At 35.3% G+C, this 24,598-nt stretch overlaps 2 protein-coding genes across 2 annotated transcripts in view; both read right to left on the bottom strand.

Annotated features, from left to right (window-relative positions):
• LOC142340024 (uncharacterized) overlaps window positions 1-24,598 on the bottom strand; it is a 63,375-nt gene that overhangs the window by 28,802 nt on the left and 9,975 nt on the right. The window lies entirely within an intron of this gene.
• The window catches only part of LOC142340023 (arylalkylamine N-acetyltransferase-like 2), a 2,468-nt gene continuing 799 nt past the window's right edge, over window positions 22,930-24,598 (bottom strand). Inside the window, exon 2 of the mRNA XM_075390421.1 lies at window positions 22,930-23,711. Within this exon, the coding sequence (XP_075246536.1) occupies window positions 23,210-23,711 (502 nt within the window). The 3' untranslated portion in view covers window positions 22,930-23,209. The remainder of the gene's footprint in view (window positions 23,712-24,598) is intronic.

Here is a 24,598-nt window from a genome sequence, read left to right as displayed (position 1 = left end):
ACTAAAATTTAATGAGCATCAATTTGACACTGGGATGTGGATCAGTATGTTTAAATATCACTTCCCCATTCGCATCTTTGTATTCACAGTATTTCACTTCGCTAATACATTTCATGCCTCGCTTCTCGAACGCTGATTGGCTGTACAGACCGGTGGCTTCTGCCACAGCTGCTCCTAAGTTCTCACTTTTCGCCCAATCGATACTATATTCGGTCAGTTTACCTGCGATTCCTTGATTTTGCTCTGTTTTGGAAACAGTAATGATTCTTATTCGTAACAAATTATTGGGAATTGGTTCACTCCGTTTGCCTATGAGGTAATGTAGTAAAACCTTAATTTCAGGGTAAACGGGATTAATATTTAAATATTCTTCTAACGTCAATCTTTCAGCAATAATTGCACCAACTAGAGAATTCGACTTCTTTGCGACAAAGCATGTCTTATTTCGGATGCTTTTTTCTACAAGTTGAAGGAGTTTTGTGCATGAATCATCCTTCTGATCACTTCAAGAGAACAATTTCACATTAATTTATAGAACTTGCTTTATAGAAAAATTATAGAAAAGCAGTCCTTATGTTTGGTCGGTCAAAAAGTGTAAATTCAATCCTGAATTTTAAACTACTAATTATGCGGTTGGTTTTGTTTGAACGATCAGTGGTTCTTCTGCGCCGCGGGATTTCACTCGGAGAATCAATCTGTTAGACAAGAAGCACTCTAAAATAAGACTCCAAAACACATTTTTTAATTTCCAATTTCAAATAAAAAATCCGTCGAACTGAGACACCTACTCAATTGGATTGGACTTAATTGCATAGACAGTTTCAGTAAAACTTGTTTGAATAGGTTTTCGAGTTCAACACCATTCGATATAAAGAAATGAATTGATTTGTTTGAGAAAAGACAGAAGTGATGCTAAGAAAGGAGGCGATTTATTGTTACTATTACCTGAATGCAGAACTGCGCAAAGATTTTTTGAAGACGACTCTGAATATTATGAAAGCATGTGTTTTCCAATGACTAATTTGAAACCAGGTAAAACTTTATGTTCAATCATTCTTGCTACCCCAATATAAAAAATTCTTCACAAGTTTCCGTAAAACCTAGCGAGAGGAATTGACCGGGCGGTATCTCAAATCATAACGGTAACGTTATTGGGAGAGTAAAATTTGAAATAACAAACGGATCAATAACAATAAACAACGCATAAATTTTTGATATTTTGATTAAAATTGGCCACAAGGCAACGCTCTCAATCCTAAAAATAACGAAGTCCAGAAAATCCACCGTCAATACAAAACGTGTTTACAAAAAAACAAACCTGAATATAAACCATTTCAGAAAATAATTAACGATTCAGATTGGAATCCTTTTTTACTCAAAACACGATGCGGAAAACTTCTACACAATTTTTGTAAATATTGGTGTCAGAGCTATAACAAGTCACATTCTGATGAAAAAGTAGGGATACGAAACGATAACCCACTCTTCTCATTAGCAAAAAAATTGTCAGCTCAACAACTAAACAACGACAAAATGAGCTAGAGAATTCACTTGCCAAACGAAGTGTGCAAAAACTACACAATACAAAAAGTCATTTGAATTTCGTGCACTTTAAAGATGTTGCTTCAGAAGTTCAAAGTTTCAGGAACAGTTCATTACACCTGCAGAATTGGAACGTTATCAATGAAGTTCGAAACTGCAAGAAAACAACGGCTACAACAGTTTTCTGAAGTTGAGATTGCATATCACTTGAACTACATTTTAAAACAGCTTAGGAGCTTTCATATTCAAGAAACGTAAAAACGTATTCGGTTGAAAACCGCCAAACCGTTCACTTCACTTTTTTGTACAGATTTGTAACTAACCATGAAAGTCTAAGAGTGCCCTCTTGGCTTAAACAAAAAATAAACCACTTGGTCTTTCATACACACCTGCCTGGGCACTAAAGATAGGAGGGCTAGAGCTGGCTAAGCCATTGTGTTTTTCGTTTAAAGAATATTTGAAAGCACTGCAGTACCCCTCGCAACATAAATTTGCTCACACCACGCCACTCTTTAAAAAAAGTGATATTGACACTGTTTAAAATATGAACGAATTTCGTTAACGCCAGCTTTATCAACCTTTTTTTTGCAAAGTTCCTTAAAGAACAAATCGACGAATATCTACATAAAGCAAATATATATAACAAAACGCAATCTCGATTTCGGAAACTATTCAACAATAGACGCACTTGTATAATAACAGAAGCAATACGATACAAGCCTGATGAAAACGATCATATAGGAACCTTTTTCGTTGATTTGCCAAAAGCATTTGAGTCGAATGAACGTGAGAACTTTTTCGCAAAACTCGAGAGCTTCTGATTTAACGGAATAAGGATTGGCTGAAATCAATAAAAAGAATTAGGCAAGTTACATTTTTCGGATCAACCATATTCAAAACTTATGTTAACGACTATTATTTAATATAAACTGCGCAGATGACACAGTTGTTTTTCATCCAAAAAGATGTTTAAGTGTGCATCGAATTTCTTGAAAACGACGCCAAAAATTGGTTAATTACTTTGATTGCCATTTTTCTCAGCTCAAGACCTACAAAACCGAATTCATTTTATTTAGCTCCAGTAAATCTAAAGATCTGGGAGTTAAAGTCTGTCTTACAGTCTGTGGACAAAGAGTTACGGAGAAAAATAAAATGTCTGACTGTTAAAATTGATAACAAACCCAAATATCAGCTCGTGGTAAAAAAAATGTTTTACACAACACGGCACCAGGCAAAAAATCTCTTTGTACATGACGAAACTGCGTTCCAGAAAACTTCAGAAGAACACTGTTAAATTCTCTTGCTATTAGTTACCTGCAATATACAGCAGCACTTTTGTGCTCAGTACCTCAGAATCTTCTATCAACTCTTGAAAAACAGTTAAATTTGGCTGTCAAACCTTGCTACAGTCGTAGAAAAATTGATTTATCTCACTTTCTTAAACTAAATAAAGACAAATTACCTGTTCGATTGTAAATAAAATAAAAAAATTGCACTGTACACTCAAATATGGCAAGCAACCATTTAAAAATAATTCTGGCATCCCACTTCCATCGGCTATTTTTTATGTCCAAAATATGACGAGAGAATTAGTTATTAAAATTGTTGTGGCGAAAGATATCGTAGTAAAATTTTCACGGCGAATGAAATACTTTCAAAATCTTCTGGTACTGCCAAAAAAAATATAGAGATTATTGTTAAGAAAATTGAAGAAATACCGAGACCAAATTCAATTCAACCAAAAGATTGTGCGTGCATTTGAATTTAGTTCATGTTGTGCATTTCTATCTTTTTAATTATTGTTGGTATCAATTCAAAAATTAATTTTCTGTTTATTTTTCTGTTTTAACATACGCTACCTTCACGGTGCATTTAATATATCATTTCAAGAATTAGCGTTTTTAGCGAGTTTAGATTTTATTGTACGGGAAGAAGACATAAATACCCTGATGTTTTGCGCCTCCATTAAAAATCTTACAAATGAATCCATTTTTCTTTCATTTTTGCTCATTTTAGCTCCCTAAGCCTTATCAGAGATTGAAGCATAGTTATCTCACCGGGATAATATCCCTCAGGCTAATTCAGCCTCAAAAAATATTCTCAACTGAGACCCATTTTTACTTGGCTTCATTCCCCTTCGGTCATTAGTAGAGAAAATGATTGCAATTCTTATTTATCGGTAAATTGTAAAATAAATGTGAGAGAATTTAAAAAAGGGAAATGTTTAAGTTCTGAATGGTTGTTTTAGGTAATAGAAAATTATTGAATCTAACAATTTTAGTTTCTACAAATATGATAAACACTCTGAATGGTAAAAATAGGAATTACCTGAACAAATGGAAATAATAATAATGAGAATAATAAAAACGAATTCAAACCATACATGTTTTCCACCGTCGTGGTTTTGCCCCCTTCGGGAGAGGTTCGATTTTTAAGTAGGTTTTCTAATGAGTCTCCTCAAGAAATATAGCAACATTATCTGAATGTAGATTTTGCTTGCGATTCAAAGAGTTTTATCATTTCTCTTTGGAATGCTTTGTGTTTCCTAAGAGGCGTTTGTCAGCAAGAAAATTGTAGGAGAATGAAAGATCATTGTTATACTTGGCTACACGAACGACCATATTTCCTCACACCACTTTTGCTTCATCTCTCTAGCGTAAATCAAAACCCTATCACTGGATCTTGTATTGCGGTAAGATGGTATGATCTTTCAGAAACCAATTCGATTCCAAATTGTGTTCCCAAGAAGTTCTTTGTTCCAAAGAATTAGATCTGAAAGAACCAGCTCTCACCCAATTGCAAGAAGACTTCCGTTTAATCATTTTGAAGACGTTTTCTGAATAGGAGAGATTCCCTTTTCTAGAGATACACTTAACACAAATTCTTTGAACATTCTCTATGCATGTTTTTAGTCTAACTTTACTGGGGAACTTGGATCCATAGTAGAAAGCTGAAAGTACATATTTAAAGACAAACGTTCAACATTCCCTTTCAGCAGGCAAAACTGGAATATGAGCTGGCTTATGAAGACCTTTTTTAAGGAAAATGTCCTCGTGGAAGTCCCAAGAATATATTTGGGAGACATTTACGCCATTTTCGGGAGATATAATGAGCTCTTTTTGAATTTACCTGTTCAATCTGATGTCCACTTGTTCCAACAGTCAATTCTTGGTCAAAACAATTCTGTAGACAAATTTGATAAACTTGAACTTGGTGAAATGAAAGTTTAAATAAGTTTTTTAAATTCGAGTGATAACACTATCGTTATCACTTTGCAGATTTGGATGATGGATTTCTGTACCTACGATTTTTGTGTCGTCCAAAAAACATTTTTCATTCAAGAAAACTTCTTGTAACTCATTTAAATAGACCGTAAACAGAACGACCGCTGCAGAAAAGTACCCCTGTAGTTCGCCACTGGTTATCTTCACAAAATTCCAATAAAAGTTTGAGATAAAAACTCGTTTTGCCTGTCCATTCGCATTGCCTGTCTAACAACGCGATTGGATGAACAGGAGTTTTCGTCAAAACCAATTTAAAAAACTTGTGGATAAACCGATATTGGTTCCTTTTTAGCATCTAGCTCAGAAGACAATTTTCCCCAGTAAACATGGAGTTGACTGAAGTTTGGTCGAACGATGCAACGATGCAAAAGCCGGGTCGCTCGTTGCATAGTTTTTTGGAGTCAATTCCTGAAAACGTTTATACACCAATTTTTAAAACTTTAGTTACAAGGATGTAAGCAATCTAAATGCATGGTAATTCTTAGTATTAAGTTTGCTACCACTCTTAAAATGAGGTCTTACGTGAACTTTTCCATATGTCTGCGAACTGGCATTTGCTAAAAAACAAGTGAAAATGAATAAAATAATGATTATCAGGAATGGCGCAGCTGTCTTGAGGAAACCGTGTGAAATCTCGTCAACCGATTTTGAACCCAATTTGATTTTAGAGATTTCTTTACAGATCTTGTTTTCTTTAGAAAGAGTATCATCTAAGAAAACTAAATTATTGGTTAAATTTTTGGCCATTCCAGTACCAATTCCCGGAAACTGAGGTATATTCCTGGAAACTGAGGTAAGTTCTGAAGTCCATTGAATTCTTAGCCGTTATAAATCATCTTTGTTGGGATTGAGTTTTCCTTTGAGCTACTTTAAGTACTTTGTAAGCTTCATTTGGATTCCAGCCTTCAACGAAATTTTGTCTATCCATCTCAAGAAAACTATTGAGTTGATTTGCTAGTATGCTGACATTAGATGCATTTCTTCGGCGCCTGGTAACCAAAAGTTTGTTTTAAGAGTGAATGAACTGAGAAAATATATATAGAGGTGCCAAAATTTTTACAACTAGGTTTTTAAAGTTTTGCCGACTAAAATGGCGAAAAAATACTGTGTGAGAATATTTCCTTTACTTTGTTCATACTAGAATTTGTATTCAGCCGATACGACAAAAATTCCTTGAGCTTAATCCAACTAGCATTTGCTAGACTTAATCTTCTGAAACAGATAAGGCTTCGTTTTTATTAATCGGAAGTAGGAGTTCCGCAATTAGGAGTTTATTATCACAAAATCTTTTTTTTGTTCCTCGATCTCAGAGCATATATTCAAGTTATTACCAAGGAAGACATCAAGCGATGAGCTTGTTTTTAGTTGTTTACAGGAGTGATACTAAATTCAATTGAGTAAACTTATGTGCCAACAGCTTCTCACTAAGGTCTCTGGTGGTCAGATTATCTAAATTTTTGTTCAAGAACTTCAAGTCACTATTCAAAATAAGAAAGTTTGTCGGTTTTGTCACTTATTGATTAGTTTTTTAAATCAGAGAGTCAGCTGTTCAACCAAGTTGACTACATTTAATTCAACCAAGTTGACTACAAGTTGACTACATTTAATTAGTAATAAGTTCTACCAAGTTGAATACATATTAATAAATCAGATTTTTTTTGCAAAAGCTAGTTGCTATTTAGAAATGTTTCGCAGTTGTTAAAACCTGATAAAAGTCAGTTTGTAGTTAAGCAAATGATATCTGCGTCAACTTGCTTTTGGGGATTATCTAATTTCTTGCTCCTTTGAGTAATCAGAAGACATCAACAATTTAGTGCTGCATTTCGCATCACATTGCATGGTTCTAGTAAAAATTGTCCAATTTGTTTACTCTGCAGTGTTGAGCAAAAAGTATCTATCCGCCGGCGCCAAATCAATGACTTAATGTTTATAATACAACTTTCTTTCTATAATTTGTATTTCTGATCGACTGGCCTTTAGCTTTATCAAAATTTTGTGTCGACAAGCAAGCAGATGTTTTTGTTTCAACTATTCTTTTTTTGCAAAAAAAATTTGACAATTGTACTTTTCTCTTTCAATTTGTTTGACATCAATGAAATGCAGTAGTTCGTGGTCTTTTGCATTTTTGTAACCAGTGGCCGTTCTTTCGGATTATCATTGCTGTATTTGCCTACGAAAAGTGTCTTGATTAGCAAAACTTTTTCCCCCAGTTCTGAAATTTTTTCAATCCTGAGTTTGTCATTTCGGTATCTGTTAATAAAATTACTAGATGAGCCATCATTAGCGGCCTGATTTTCCGATTACACAATTAGCTTATTTTTATGTTGCATTGTTTTTCAGTTGTCAAATTTGTTACTATCTGGAGAACAGTTAGGTTCCTGTTGCAGCTTTGCTTTAAACATCACATACACGCCCACACGCAGGCACACACATACACACTCACACACACACACACACACACACACACACACACACACACACACACACACACTCACTCACTAACAAACACACACAAACCACGCCACACCACACAAAAATGAACTTGCAGCACTCCCAAAATATTTGTATAAATCTATAGATTTTGCGAAAAACCAACTTGCATTAAGTTTAGTAAAAAAAATATCAAAATTGAACAGACGGAAATTGGCCGATTCACAGACCATTTAACTCAATTTTAGTGGTATCTCTATGAGAAAAAAACATGAGCGCAAAAACATGGATAACTAGCAATGTGTTCTCTTCAATGACCCAGTCCTTGAAAAGAACATTTATTAGTTTTCAATGTTCCTCTTGTAACCTTGACTGTAACAATCTGAAAGATCTGTGAAACGTTCTTGTTGCACTGTCTCTGAACAGACACGCAAAGGGGTTCCGATGCCAGGAAATCGGACACCACCAGATCTGTAATATGTTCTGCGTCTGTCAGTACTGCATGGCCATAAACGATCTCGGGTTTCATCCCACTTTTATAAAGTAGAATTGGATAAATAAGAAGTTGATGTTAGATGGTACTAAATTGGTACACACAATTAATGGAGAGAATAAACGATTACATTCAATACCATCGTTCTCATTGAATATTATTAATCAAACTACAGCTTAAATATTAAATTTAAGCCACAGCAAGACTAGCTTTATGATAACATGAGAATTTGCAGTTTCAGTGCTTAATGTATACTTCATAAAATTTCTCAAACATAAAATGATGAAAACCAGAATTTATTGCCTGATAACCCTTGGGTTAGCAGCATATAATAAACTTTGGATCCTTTCTCAGGTCAGTGTATACTAAATTAGCAAAATAAAAATTACATATTTACATTTGTTTGGTCTTAAATACTTGGGATCTTTCCATATTGCCCCCTCCCCCAGCCACATGTATCAGTCAATTTGCATCTCCCCAAAAAGTTTTATTTTCCTCTTTATAACAACTTTGCCTTACGTTTGGTAAATTGTGTTTTACTTTAATAAAGTGAGAAAATTTTTGACTCAAAGTACTGGAAAAGTTGAAAAAATGCACCATGTATATAGCCAATAACTACAAAAATGAATAAATTGTTATTTCGGGTTAATGCTAGCACTGTATTTAAGTTTGTCTATCAATTCCAAAAATTTGGTGTTGTGGTATTTTGTAAATGCGCATCATTATTTGCGCAGGTATATGTAAATAATTTTGAAAGAAATTCATATTCTACGTGCAAAACATGGCTAACGCTCAAAAACTGTGTAACCTACAAATGAGCCTCGAATGTGCGTGTCAATTGTTTTTGCTTTTCAGCAACATTTTATAGACTCGTGCATAAAAATGGTGCAAGGAGAATCGGTAATGTGCACTTCGAGCATAATGTTCTAACACATAATGTGTCAAATAAAAAACAAGGTATCAACCAAGGTAAAAGAATATGGAAACAAAACTTAAAATTTAAATTACTTATACCTTATAATTTTATACAGGATATTCTTTTTCCTTAGCCAAGTATTCAATCATATTCAAGACAAAAGCTGGTTGACCACGGTCGAGAGTAAATGTATAATTGTTCCGATCCCTCTCTGGGAGGGGGGGGGGGAGGAACTATATTCTCAATTGGTTTTTTGGTTCAGACAAATTTGGCCGATCGATATAATAATCGTAGAGAGTTGTGAGTGATATCGTTAGTAAGCCCGTCGGGCGTAGAATATGGAATTAAAAAGTTTTTTTCAATTTTCGCTTTTTATAGGGAGCTACCGAGGTTTAAAGTTTTGTGAACATTAGACGTAATTCAGCTGTTTTTATTCACATTTTCGACCAAATTTTTGTCAATTGTGACCAAATTTTTGTCAGTATTGCTAAAATATGATAAAATTGTTAACTGTAGTATTATTGATCAGAGTTTCTGGCTTGAATTTTTGGTAAATGTTTCCAGATTCAGACTTTTCCGTCAAAACTGGGACCAAATATGCTTTTTTAGCCCACTTTCTGTAAACTTGCTTGACGTAGATACCTTTAAACTGCAACCATATTCTTCATAAATTCTAGTTGTACTCCCGCAGGCTTTACGATACTTCTGGAACTACAATTTTGCCAAAATTTTGCGAATATAAAGTCAATAATTATACAAAATGCATTATTTTTTTTTCGAAAAAAAAACCGAAAATTTTTGGATAGAATTAATCTACTTCGCAACCATTTCAACAATTGAGTGTATTGTTAGACGTTCAGAAATATCTGGTCTGATCTTGATCTCACCATGGATCCTTATGATAAAAATTTTTTAGATTGTAATGGGGCGCGAACTTTTTTTCAAAAAACTTTTGCTATGTAAAGGTTTTTTTTGTAAATTTAGGAAAAAATTTTCGAATCAGGGCTCAATTAATGGCAGACACTGTTTACAATAAACGAGACCCAACGAGATTATAATATGGTTTCAGAAGTAAGCTCATGGTTTTTATGGCTCTGACAAATTGTTTTCGTAAAAATTTTATGGATTTCTGACGTTTTGATTTATTTTCTTATGATTTTTGTAGTTCAATAACTTAGTGTCCCCAATCATAAACCCAGCTATTTAAAAAAGGTATAAAAGAAACTTTTAAGTTGCTATCTAATGTCCGTTATGATTTTGAATACATTTTGTTTGAGAAAATATCAGTGAGTTTTTGAACATTGCCACTATTTCTTCTGATTTCTCTCAATTTCGTAAGCAGTCTCGGTTAAAACGCCGACACAGACTTCCTGTGATTTATAATTTGAAGTCGATAACGAATTTATTTTCATTTAACGTTTTTTTTATTTTGGTATTACGCGTTTTCACTTTTTTTTTAGTTTTTTATCATAATTGCATATTTTATGAGTTCATTTTGTTTCCTTGCTGAGTTAGCACATTACTGACATGTCCAATTAAGGGATGGAGTTGTAGGGAAAACGCACGACGTCGGCATAGGCGTATCTGGATATGTTAACTGTTTTTTTGAGACACACTTAACTAGCAAAACTTTTTGGGGTTTCTGATCTTGACTAAGTTTGTCTTTTTTTTTCGTTGTTGTACGCCATATACCCGATAACGATAGATGTTAATTGCTTCCTCAAAACGTATAACTCAACTTAGTTAAAGATTTTAGTTTATATCTGTTTGTTTTAATGACTTTCAAATCAAACTAAAAAATAAGATTTTTTTAATCTGTTTCCTCTTTGCTTTTGTTTTCGTCACCATGTAACTCAATTTTTTTTCGAGCCTGGTTATTTGTTTTGACTGATTGCTTTGACCGTTTTGTTTCATATAAAAATTTCGGAGATTTCTCTACTGTTCAATTTTTGGGTTTATGTTGTCATATCTAAGTAGTGCTTTTATGAGGAAGAAAAAATGATAGTTTACAGTTCTTTTAGGTTACTTCTTACATTTTTAGTGCATTGAACAGTGTCATGTTGTAAAATTGTTTGAATTTTTGGCTTCTTTATGAGTTTTGTTTGTGGGCTCTTGACTTAGTCTCATTATTAACAGGCCCAATTGGCTTTTTGAGGTGTTGAAAATTAATCCACCGTTTTTTGTTGTAATCCTTAGTCTTTTGTGACTTTTGAAATTTTTTTCAAAAATAAATTTGGGTTTTTGAGCTTCGTCGTTTTTAAATAGCTTTTCGGTCGATTTGCAGCTCAGTCTCTGTAAACATAAATCACAAACCGTTTCCATTGATTTTTTAGTTATAAGGGGTTTAACTCCAGACATCTTTTACTCGACTTTTTTACTACTGTTTCTAAGATTTCATAAACTGTTAGATTTTTATAATTTTGTACATTTCAAAGGATTTTCGTTTCCTTTTTAAACTATAAAAATAATAGTTAATCCCATTGGCTTTGAAGTTTTGCGCAATCGAAAATTGGGCATTGACTGGTCTCAATTGCTTCCTATGTAGTTATAAATGAACGTTTTAGCGGATTCAGTTGATATCTAATGACATTAATAACTGTGAAATTAATTGCTTTCAAAAATGGAAAAGTATTTTTGAACTTCAACCCTATTTGCTCTTTTTGTCAACCTGTGAACCAGTCGCCTTGGGGACAGATCCCATATCTTTTCTAATGAAACATAGATTAAATTGAATTGGTTTTTATCTGATGCGAGTTTGATTTTGTGATTTTTTTTTATAGATTTGATTATTTTTTTTGTCAAAGTTTTTTTTTCTAGTTTTGGTCGTAAATCATGTTTGTTGTTTGATTTTTTTGTCTTTTCTAGTAGTTCTATTATAAACAACTTTGTCGGTCCTCTAGCGTGGCATTATCGTATTTCATTGGTTGTTTATTGAACGATGTGTATGTTTTTGAAAGAGTTCTATCTCTTTATCATTTGGTAGCCATTTATGTAAAGAAGGTGGATGAGCGGGGTCGAAACTTTATGTACGTACGCACATTACCGAGCCTCCTTGTATCTTAGAGAATGAAAACTGAAATTCATGAAGGCATAGTAAAGAGAATAATAGTTACAGTGTATTCATTTATGATTATTGCGTTTTAATCGGAAAAATACACCGCAATGTAGTTCAGATAAATATAAAGTTACAAAGTTTAAGTTAACTACAAACAGAAAAACATATATCATAAACAAGGCGGCTCGTGCGAATCTAATCATAGAACAGAATTTTCCGACATGCCCTTCAAAGTTGCAAAAACAGCTTTTAATTTCTGTCAAAGTAACCATTGGGAGTATCCGAAAGGAACTTATATGCATTGGACAAAATTATTTGTTCTGTTTGAACCCAAAAACGTACCCTACTTTTAGGCAGACAGGAAACCTCTTCACGACATTCTAACAAGACTAGGGTAGTACAATTTGAAACACGCACACAGGGAAAAACCATACAAACGAACAAAAACCAAACATTACACAAAAAACACCAACACCAAAGAACAAATTTTTAACAATTGGTTAATACTCAAGGTTCGTCACTGTTTTTTAGGTCTGCTGTCTTATGATTTTTTCTAAATCAAAAGTGCTTACGGACTTTTTGCGGCAATTGTATTGGTAATTTTAAATTTGACACTAAATTTTTAAATGTAACTTTGTAAGTATACCGAAAATATTTGTCAGTTTTGACACTTCATAAGCATAATAGGACAAATAATTTTTGAAAAAAATTTTGCAAATGCATCATTAGTAAGCTTTGAAAACAAACAATTTGAATTTCGGACTGACTTAGAGACGCAATTTTTTGCAAATATTGAGAAGTTTTTTGTTTTTGTTGACCGTTTTTGCTCTATGCCTCAACTTCTATCTAAAAATTAAAAAATCCGCCTCTTTTAAGCCAGCTATCTGTATCTCTTTCGAAATAGTAAAATCGAGAGTATATTAGAAATGAATATTTTGAACACTTTGATAATTTTTTTGTCATTTTTAATGTTTCATGAGCGTAAGTTGCAAATTCCATTATTTAAATCTCGCAGTTAAAATTCATAAACCAAATTTTGTATTGGAAATTAATTAACACTTCAATTTCCAGCAACCATTAATTTTTTTGAAAAATTACCGAAAGATTCTGCACTCTGATTTTAATTGTCTCTGATTAAAAGGGAAGCGAAAAACTGTTCTTGAAAGTTAGCAATAGATGCCGTTAAAGAATACTGGTTATCGGTTAGTTTTGCTTTTGGGCTTTTTCAATAGCTGAAGTCAGAGTTTTTCTAAAGAAATGGGAAGTTTTAGTTATTTTTCAGTGAATTGAAAAGAAAATAATATTAGTTTTTCTTCTTTCAACAGTAAAATTTGATCTTCATAAGGAGAGCTTCACAATAAAAATACGTTGCGTCTTCAATTTAAAAAAGCCCAGAGTCTGGAAAAGATCACTTCGAAGAGAGAATTCGTAATACAGAGAAGTGATAGATAGTTTTCATATAAATTTCAAAAACATTTGTAAAAGGATCTAAGCAGACAAAACAAAGAATACAAAGATGATCAGAAAAATTTTCAATCTTTACTTTTCAGTAATGATTTTGACTTGTTTATGTTCACTTCTTGAAACGGTTTTTGTACGTCTCCACGATTTTTTTCAATTACTGATTTCATTAGTCCTTTGGAATAGAAAAAATTTATTCTCGAAAACAAATCTAGAATTTGGAATAGCTCACAATTTTCTTCTTTTAGTTTTTTTATAATCAAATTTGATTTTCGCTATTTTTAGAGCTCTAAATTGCCGGAAATTCGATTACCCGTAAAATCTTTTGAAACATCACAAAAATGGTTTGAGCAAAATTATTTAAACTGTAGAATACATAGAGACAGTTAAAAAGATTATCATTTTTGGGGAAAAAAGATCTTTTTTAGAAAGTTTTGGCCAAACAGTTCAAATTGTTAGTTTTTTGTTCTTCGTACTCTAAATAAATCTCATTTAGCCTATCTAATTTCGGTACCAAATCCCCCTACCGGAGCAATTTCTTCCTTTTCAATTTTCCTTCAAATTTTCACAGATCCACCTAAGTCAAAACTGGATCTGAGTGCTACAAAATTATGTTTCTGTTTTTCTCTACGTTGCGTAAACAAAAATCAACTGAGCAAAGAAAATGCCAGCCTCGCATATATATTCCTCCTTTTTGAAAAATGTTTGAACAGTAATAAACAAAAACTAACTCAGAACAAAAGGTGTTACAACAGACACTTCAAGGAAACTTAACGTCACGCCAATATAGATAGAAGACACTGAAACATGTGAAAATAAAAAAAAGTTTGAAGGTATCCCATTTCTAACTCAAAAAACAGCTGAAAACCCTGAGGTACAACTCAACAATAATTGCTTGATTATTGCTTGTTCGACAGAGTTCAAAAAAGACCCGACTAGCATCAGAATTTTGCAATTAGACGTTCTAACTTAAAAGATACGAGCTAAGTTAGTGAAAACAAATTTTGAACTAATTTCCTCCAACGAAAAGAAATTTTCCATTGAACTGTTTGATCCTCTTCAGGTATAGACCGGGATGCCGACTTTTAAATTTTTTCAAAAACAATTACTAATAAAATCTCTTTCCCAGTTGTGGTACGGTTGTACCATATTAAGTTCATGTTTCATTACTTAGTACTATATTAATTTAAGTTTGCCCTTGTCAGACTAAAAGTCATATTTCACATATATTTATTTCACCGCCGACTAATAAGTCAACTTTTCAGTTTTGTTCATATCTCCCACTTTTGATTATTTATTCATTCTCTAGAATCTTTTTACTGAATTCAGTTGCATTCAATCTACTCTGTTTTGCACTAATCGCGATCCTATCGGATTTGAGGAAGAATTCCACCTTCACTAACTTTGTCTGCAATCGCAGCACGATTGCTAAGTAAATCTAAAAGTAGTAATCCCACAACTCAGTAAAACTTGGATTCGCACCTCGAATCCACTCAACTAATTCTAAGTGGATTTGTGACACGATTTGCATCTCTACAGTTAGGAATATCACATGGCGCAGTCAGCAACTAAAGAACGTGCACTCCTGGGAATCGAGCCCTTTTGTGAAAAACCAACACTTGAACCTCCATTGCGATGGGATCGATGGCAGATCATGCTAAAATTAGCTATCATGGCTAAAGAAGGCGTCTCAATTGATAGTCTTCTTGGAGATCCGCCAGACAAAGTTACTCGACCACCAGAGCCCATATACGAAATCGACGTTGAAAACAGCACAGCCCAAAGCGAACGAGATCGACGAATCCGTAATGAGCAGATGAAGAACTCGTGGTTAAACCATTGTCAGAAAATAGAACTCGTAGATATACTATGTGGTGAAAAACCTTGGAAATATTGCGATAACAAAGCCGTCTCCCTAACGTATCTCAGTTTGGGAATGGAGGGTTGACGAATATTTGGTTCCCAAGAACCAAATATACAAATTGATCGAGTAACAACAAAGGTCCTCTGGGAAAGTCTCGATAGAGTGTTTACTAAACAACGAAACATCACATTTGACCGTTATGATTTTCTCACTAGAAAGCAAATGAAGGGAGAGCCTGTGGAAAAGTTCTATGGTTGCCTTCGAGAATTATCTTTGAATTGCGATTTAGGAAGCCACGAGGAGTCGATAATTCGTGACGTCTTCATAGCTAATATGCAAGATGGCGAAATCCAAAGAGAATTGTTAAAAGAAACACGAACGGCTAAAAAAAGCTCTTGAAATTGCTATGAACATTGAAATGGGAATACAAAATCAACTAAAAATATTTGGGTTTCCAACTTTGACAACTACAAATGAAATTACAAGTCAGATGATAAATAATGTTCAGGGATCGTGGAATAGATCACGAGCGTCGACAAACCAGTTTGTCAAGCCAACAATTTGTCCAAATTGTGGCTATGGTTGGTCCCCATCTCATAGACAGAAATTTCCCGCCAGGGGCAAGAACTGTAAAAACTGCGGAATCGCAAACCACTTTGCTAAAGTTTGTCGAAAATCCAAAGAACCTATTAAACCTAAACCCAGAGTAAATTATGCAGACGACTCAATCTCCGTGGCGGCTACTGTTGGTACGTCAGCAACAGCAGCCGATCAAGTCAACAATATAAATAAACTTTTACAGCAGCAGAGCATCTACGACGCGAACTATGACTCGGACTACGATGATTTCGATGACAATTGTGTAGCGGCGATTTCAATTCAAAATAACGTTCGTGAGGTAGAACCAGTAAATTTAGAAATTTGTGTCGGGAATACAAAAACAAAGGCATTGGTGGATTCGGGAAGCGTGTGTACTATTGTAAACAAAAGTCTAGCAGACACAGTAGTGTCCGAATGCAATGAAAGCTATTGGGTTCAGTCGCCAAAAATACATGATTTGAAAAATTTCTCCAATGATATAATCAAGATTGTTGGCGTGATCAAAACATCAATCGAATGTAATGATTGGATAGCCACGGGCGTTGATGTAACAGTGGTGGAAGATGGACACAGACCTATCATTGGACGAGATCTTTTTCCAAAGCTAGATTTTTCTCTTACTCAGTTGAAATAAGTTGCAAATATTGATCAAAACCAATGTCTAATCAAGAAACAGATTGCATTTGATTTTCCAGAACTCGTCACCCGAATCAGTAAATGTTTAAAACTTTCAGTAAAATCAACATTTCACAAAGAATTTACACCTACACATCAAAAAGGATGACGAGTCCCAATTAACTTACAACCACTAGTTAATATAGAGCTTAACAAATTACTTGACGAAACGAACATAATAAAATTAAACAGTTGTTCAGATAAAAATTATATTTCACCTATTTGAATAACAGTAAAAAGAGACAAAACAGTTAAATTAGCCTTAGACTCCAAAATTTTAAATAAATCTATCCATAAAAATAAATACCAAATGCCGAATATTGATAATTTAATTGACACAATTCAACAAAATTTAAACACATCCGCATCACAAGAAACAGCATATTTTTCAACCTTGGATTTGGAGTACGCATACAGTCAATTCAAATTAGACCCGGAAACAGCTCGACATTGTAACTTCAATATCATTAGCGGTGAGAGAACTGGAACGTATCGCTTTATTACCGGTTTCTACGGATTAACTGATATGCCGGCAGCATTCCAGAAAGTAATGAACTATACTTTAGTCGGACTGCAAAATACCTATTGTTTTCTGGATGACATCATAATAGTTAGTCGTGGTTCTAAAGAAGATCACTTAAAATTATTATATAAATGCTTAAAAAAATTAGATGAGGATAATTTACGAATAAACTTACCTAAATGTCATTTCGCTAAAACAGAAATCGAATGGCTAGGACATAAATTTAGTCAATCAGGAATTGCACCACTTGAGTCAAAAACAGCGGCAATCGCTGCCCTATCAGCACCTAATAATCTCAAACAACTACGATCATTTTTAGGTTCTGTTCACTACTTAGGAAAATTCATTCCTAATCTATCCCAATTGTGCCACCCTCTTAGACCATTACTAAAAAAGAACACAAAAATTGTTTGGAACACTGAACATGAAACTCACTTTCAAGCAACTAAAAATAAAGTCGCAAATGCAACAGAAAATACACATTATAATCCGCACTTGGAAACGCGAATCAAATGCGATGCTTCTAGAGCGGGATTAGGAGCAGCTTTAGAACAACACTCATCTACAGTTTGGCATACAGTTGCATTCGCGTCTCGTTTCCTCAACTCAAACGAGGAACGATATAGTGTTAATGAACTTGAATTGTTAGGGGTTGTTTGGTCTGTAGAATATTTTAAATATTTGTTTGGCAAATCCTTCACAATTATTACTGATCATCGAGCACTACTTTCTATTATGAAAGAACATCGATCAAATAAATCCTACAATAGTAGATTAACACGTTGGATCGATCGTTTTTTACCATTTGATTTTAACATCGAACATATACCGGGTGCAAAAATGGGGCTGGTGGATTACATTTCGCGCCAACCAAATCAAGAAGCAAAAGTTACAAACAAATATGATGAGGAATTTGGGGTCGCAACAATTACCCGCATTCGTGACGCTATTGCTGCAGTTTTTGTAAATACCACACCACAAAACTGCCAATCACAGCACTTTAACAGCGTCACTCACACACATTCCACACGTGCCTCGCATCCTCGCTTAACAACCTATTCCAATTTGCTTTCTGCCTTAAATCGTAATACAACTCAGTTGCTTTTGAAAATTCTGCAAACGCAGCACCATTCCAATCTAGTTCAAATAATACTGTAAACTTAACTTCAATCACGACTCATTCAAAAATCTCTGCAAACGCATCACATATCCATACAATTCCCACTCACACAATAAGCAACAAAACATCCAACCCACAAACTCCCCCTACACACAGCCGAGTCACGTTTCAATCTACCCCGAATTCAGCAGTGAACACGACGAGATCGTCTACTGAGGGTCAAAATTCGCCAAACTTGGAGTTGTCGAAGGAAGAAGTTTTTGAAAATAACTTGTCACAGTTATTTACAAAAGGCTTCTTGGCTGTTCTCCCAAGCAAAGATGCCGTCCTTAAAGAGGTGCGTGATTGCATCCTACAGAACGACCCCCAAAGATGTAAGGAAGTGAACCCATACATGTTCTCTTATTGGAGAGATCTACATGTCAGCTCAGTTTGCGTTTGTATAGACGAACGGGTGGCGATTCCCCATTCTATTCAGGACGCAGTTTTGGAAAGCCTTCACCTAACATACCCTGGTAGTTGGGGCATGATAACACTCGGGCAGTACGCGTTCTGGCCGTATATGCACCGAGAAATTCTCAACAAGGCGGCTCAGTGCAAACCTTGTACTGATATCGGTAAGAACATTAAGCCCGTTGTTCCGGCGTCTAAATGGAAACCATTACAGACATGTAAAGAACCTAATGAAGAAATACAGATTGATTTTGGAGGACCCATTACAAATGAAAAAAATCAAGATATTTATTTTGTTGCATGTATTGATCGTTTTTCCAATTTCCCACTGTAGAAGTATTTGAAAAAGCTAATGGACCAAATGTTCTTAAATTCTTAGATGACTACATTCACATACATGGTGTACCCCGAAATATTAGACTAGATCAAGCACGTTGTTTAATTGGTAACAAATTAAAAACTTTCTGTAAACAACATAACATTAACATACTCACTGCCCTTGTCAATGACCATAGAGCTATATGATTATTAGAGCGTTTGATACAAACAATTAAAAGACGCTTAAGCTGCATGAAATTAGATAATAGAAACCAATCATTCACAATTAAAGAAGCAATAAAGTCAATAGTCTATCAATTACGTATTTGCAAACAAAAGACAACAAACGTAACACCTTTCCAAGCATATTTTGGATGAAAGCCAAACACGCCACTAAGTAATATACGTACAGTCCCAAAGTCCTCTAATCTCTCATATGAAGATATTCTCCATCACTATTTAGATGCTGATACCGTCCCAGTAGAAGACCTTGACAAAAACGTTTGGGTCACAGGCCATCGAAGTGATATCCTCATTGAAGAGGCAATGCAGAAAGCGCAAGTGGATGCGGGACGTCGCTACAATGGGGATCACAATAAGTCCGTTTCCCGTTTTATTTTGCATCCTAAATTAAACAACCCCATTCCTCGGACGGAACAGTCACTTGATCTCAAATTGGCCCGCAAAGTAACGAAGCGATCAAAACGGGACCTTCGGGGATTATGGGAGACTCTAGCACCGGGTATTACAGTAGCACGAACATCTGATACTACCACAGTCATTAAAGAACCTGGTGTAGCCGAAGTTTGTGTACGCAATAGTGATTTTGCCAAATTTGGAACTCGCGCAGAACGCAACACACATCTTTGGGAGTATGCAAAGCGCCGCCCTCTTCCCTATGAAAAAACCACGGAGGAAAAGATTTCGCAGCACACCAAAGAGCTTAAAAAGAAATTCCGTGGGGAAATTAAAATTCGCCACCGCCCGACTCAATCAGACGCGGCCTCGGGAGTCTCGTCCGCCAATAGCAATATTTCAAAAGCGATGGCGTCGCGAAAACCGAAAAAGCCCCAAGTAGGAGGCAAACGCTCTAGAACTACTTCTGCAACTCTTAATACATCGAATGCTTCTTCTGTTGCTGCGTCGTCAGCAACATCTTCCGCAGCCTCACCTTCAACGTCCCGAAATAAACGAACCCGACGCGTCCCCGACTATTTCGGTTTTCAAAGTTCTGTGTGCTCAGTTAGCGATGACTCCGCCGCTCCTGCACATAAGAAGCAAAAGCCTGATAATCCAGTAATCGCGACAGTACTTCAAGAAGAGGCGGCTCAACCTCCAGCACCGGCGACCTATTATGAGCTCCAAGTAGTGAGTCCTCCAGCACCCCCTCCTTATGGAACATGGTCACCCGAAAGCTATGACTATGAGGAATATACCAGAGAAAACAGTATGAGTGTCTTTGACGCTGAGAATCAAATTTAAACTTCAAACAATTATGTTCAATTTGTTAAATTGTTGCTTGTGCTTCTGAATTCAATAATCCTTCATTCTTAATTTAAATATGGATTGTTATCACTTGTGCACTCATTTTGCATTATTGATCACTTTTAATTTGCGTTTGTGTCTCAAGTTCTTCAGGTACATTTGATGCTGCATTTGTATCAATATTCTAAATGTTATTACTTTTGTGGATTCGCACCTCGATTGTGCCTCAGTTTATGTTTTATGTTTGTGCTGTAAAGCAAATGTTGAGAGTTTCCATTGAATTTATTCTCTAAATTTCAGCTCCTCAATTCCATTGCCATGTTATCATTTATTTGCAGTTACTATTTATACTAACCAGTACATATGTTAATATTATTCAAAATTTTTACACTGTTGCAGTTTAAAAAGTTTCTCTCGAGCAGAAGATATGTGGTACGGTTGTACCATCTTAAGTTCATGTTTCATTACTTAGTACTATATTAGTTTAAGTTTGCCGTTGTCAGACTAAAAGTCATATTTCACATATATTTATTTTACCGCCGACTAATAAGTCAACTTTTCAGTTTTGTTCATATCTCCCACTTTTGATTATCTATTCATTCTCTAGAATCTTATTACTGAATTCAGTTGCATTCAATCTACTCTGTTTTACACTAATCGCGATCCTATCGGTTTTGGGGAAGAATTCCACCTTCACTAACTTTGTCTGCAATCGCAGCACGATTGCTAAGTAAATCTAAAAGTAGTAATCCCACAACTCAGAAAAACTTGGATTCGCACCTCAAATCCACTCAACTAATTCTAAGTGGATTTGTGACACGAATTGCATCTCTACAGTTAGAAATATCACATGGCGCAGTCAGCAACTAAAGAACGTGCACTCCTGGGAATCGAGCCCTTTTGTGAAAAACCAACACTTGAACCTCCATTGCGATGGGATCGATGGCAGATCATGCTCAAATTAGCTATCATGGCTAAAGAAGGCATCTCAATTGATAGTCTTCTTGGAGATCCGCCAGACAAAGTTACTCGACCACCAGAGCCCATATACGAAATCGACGTTGAAAACAGCACAGCCCAAAGCGAACGAGATCGACGAATCCGTAATGAGCAGATGAAGAACTCGTGGTTAAACCATTGTCAGAAAATAGAACTCGTAGATATACTATGTGGTGAAAAACCTTGGAAATATTGCGATAACAAAGCCGTCTCCCTAACGTATCTCAGTTTGGGAATGGAGGGTCGACGAATATTTGGTTCCCAAGAACCAAATATACAAATTGATCGAGTAACAACAAAGGTCCTCTGGGAAAGTCTCGATAGAGTGTTTACTAAACAACGAAACATCACATTTGACCGTTATGATTTTCTCACTAGAAAGCAAATGAAGGGAGAGCCTGTGGAAAAGTTCTATGGTTGCCTTCGAGAATTATCATGACACGAATTGCATCTCTACAGTTAGGAATATCACACCAGTGTCTCCAAATTATTTTGAAATCAGATGGGAACTTCTATAAGAAATTGTAATAATAATTTCGAAAAAAAATACAGCAAAAAAAATCAGCAAATGAAATTTAAAAAGTAATACTTTTAGTTAATAATTGGGGCGCGAAAATTGAAGATGAAGCGCGAAATTTAATATGTTTCGACATCGATAAGGCAAAATATTGACAAATTGTTGTTGTCGTTGATCATTCAATCTCGTTCATAAGCGCCTAAACGTTTTTTTGCAACAGCCGCATCAAACAATTTACGCTAAAAATAAAGCGAGGTTAATAAAAACCACCTTTTTTGTTTTGTGGCCAATTTAGGCTTGAAGACATTGTGCAATGAATACATAACTGCTTTACTGATTCCACATCTTCGTAACCTCCCAATTTTGCACTACCCGAGTTAAAAACAAAAGTTAATCGTCTAAGATCTTGCAGATTCTTACAAGACGTTGTTAAGTCCTACAAGATTCCAACAAGATTCTTACAACATTAACTTTTTTTCTTAAAAGATTCTTAGAAGATTAATTTTTCTTACAAGATCTTGCGATATTAATTCCTTTCGAAAAAACCCTAGAACCCTAGGTAAAAAGCACCCAAGAGGAGCCGAAAGTGACCTATCTTTTGTTCAATGGCTGCTATGATAACAGAAAGGAGACATTATCTTTTCCCAAAAATCAATGACGTAAAAGCTTGAGAGCAACTCTAAAACAACTTTCAATGAATTTTTGGTTTTGAATTAAATTATTCTGTAGCAGTGAACATACTGAATGTGCACCTTCAACCAATCAGAGACTGAGAAGACACTATTTTCTTTTATATAGAGAGAACTGAACTGACTGTAGTCAGTCTTTTAGTTAGATACACCATGTGTATACCATTGACTCCGGTGCTATACTTCTTAACCACCGTAATAAGAGAAGTTTACTCTCAGTGTTTTACAGAGTCGGTTAGTCTTAGAGATATAGGTAAGTCTACTTCGCGCGCAGAAATAAGTAGCCCTAGCTCTTTATACTTTAAAGCTGTAAAAGGAGCCCCTATCGGGTCTGCCTTAATTCGACAGCTTCCTCTATCAAATAATATGGTAGTTTTTCAAATAATATGGTAGAACCCATCTTCTCTATTTTCTGCACTTTTAGGCATTGATTTCTATTTTGGGCCTCTAACTTGCACCATAAGACTTTTTTTGAACATAACTGATACTCAGAACTAATAAAAAGTGACAACGCAAAAAGTAAACATTCAACTTCAATTATCTTATTGGGACACAGACTGATTAGATAACAGATTGAATTTTTTTGTGGTTTGACGGAGTTTTGAAAAAACACAAACTTAAGCATCCAGTTCCACTTAACCAGAAAGCCACCAGTTCGTTTGACTTTAAATAAATAATTATCACTTCGACATTAAATCAATATTGATATCAATTATCAAAAACATGGAAACATGAATATGTAGCTCAAGTGTACATCGAGAGTACAAAAGCAAGAATTCATCAGACTAAATTTTAATGAGCATCAATTTGACACTGGAATGTGGATGAGTATGTTTAAATATCACTTCCCCATTCGCATCTTTGTATTCAGAATATTTCACTTCGCTAATACACTTCATGCCTCGCTTCTCGAACGCTGATTGGCTGTAAAGACCAGTCGCTTCCGTCACAGCTGCTCCGATTTTTTCGCTTTTTGCCCACCTCAGAACGAAATCGGTTAGCTTGCCGGCTATTCCTTGCTGCTGCTCGTTTTTGGATACTGTTATTATCCTTATTCGCAAAAAATTCCCGGGCATCGGTTCACTGCGTTTGCCGATAAGGTATTGAAATAAGACTTTCATTTGAGGATAAACTGTATTCATATTCAAATATTCTTCTAAAGTCAGACTTTCAGAAATAATTGTGCCGACTATAGATTCCGATTTCTTTGCCACGAAACAAGTATTATTTCGGATAGATTTTTGAACTGCTTGAAGAAGTTTTCCTCGAGAGTCAACCTTGAGATCGCTATGAGGAACCAGTTTCACCAAATTTACATTCAACTTTACCATTGTTCAGCTGTATGTCTATGTCAATCAGACTCAGGTTTGCACGGTTATTTGCACGATTTAAAGGAGCTCGCATTAAACTTGGCGGATCTTTTCAACTATTGCCCCCCCCCCCCTTTGGTACCTAGTAGAGAATTGCCAACCCTTTTGTGCTATACTTTACCACAATATTATTTGGCCTACAGTTTAGATAGCCGAATATCAGTTTAAGTGCAATTGCGGACCGCTGTTCACGGCCATGCCTCTCACGCGCTGTAGGATGTAATCCGGAAATGGCGGGTCGGTTATCGCGGCGAAGCCGCGACGCGCGTGAAGCGCGCCCACCGACCCGAAAGTTGGAAATTCTTTTCGCTTTGTATTCCATTTCGGCTAATTGTCCTAGTATGGCGCATTAACACAGTATGAGCATACACGGAAAGTTATTAGTCGTCTCTGATTGGTTAATAAATCGCTCGCTTAAAATCTATTCATGAAAAGCCCCCCTTTGCAAAAAGGGGGGGGGCAATTGTTGAAAAGATCCAACTTGGCAAATGTATCAAGAAAAAGCAAAGGGAAAACAGAGTTATTTAGGGGCAAAAAATAAGATGAGAATTGATATAATCTGTATAGATAAATGCCTAAAAAGCAGAGTCGAGATAAGTAAATTTTGAATGTATTTTGTAACGCATTATCTAGTGAAGACAGAGGAAAGGGAAGCTTAGCAACCCTATATTGTCAAATGGATTTCCAAGTGCCTCTTCCAAGCTTTTTTGATTGGTCTTCGCCTAAACTCAAAGCTAAGTTGAAAAGCTTCGCCTAATTTCTGCAAAAATTATTTTCATTCAGCTAATTGAGTTTTCACTTAAT

The sequence above is a fragment of the Convolutriloba macropyga genome, chromosome 5 (genome assembly GCF_964194025.1).
Source record: "Convolutriloba macropyga chromosome 5, txConMacr16.3, whole genome shotgun sequence".
Classification (NCBI taxonomy): domain Eukaryota; kingdom Metazoa; phylum Xenacoelomorpha; order Acoela; family Convolutidae; genus Convolutriloba; species Convolutriloba macropyga.
This window is presented reverse-complemented; position numbering and strand designations above follow the sequence as displayed.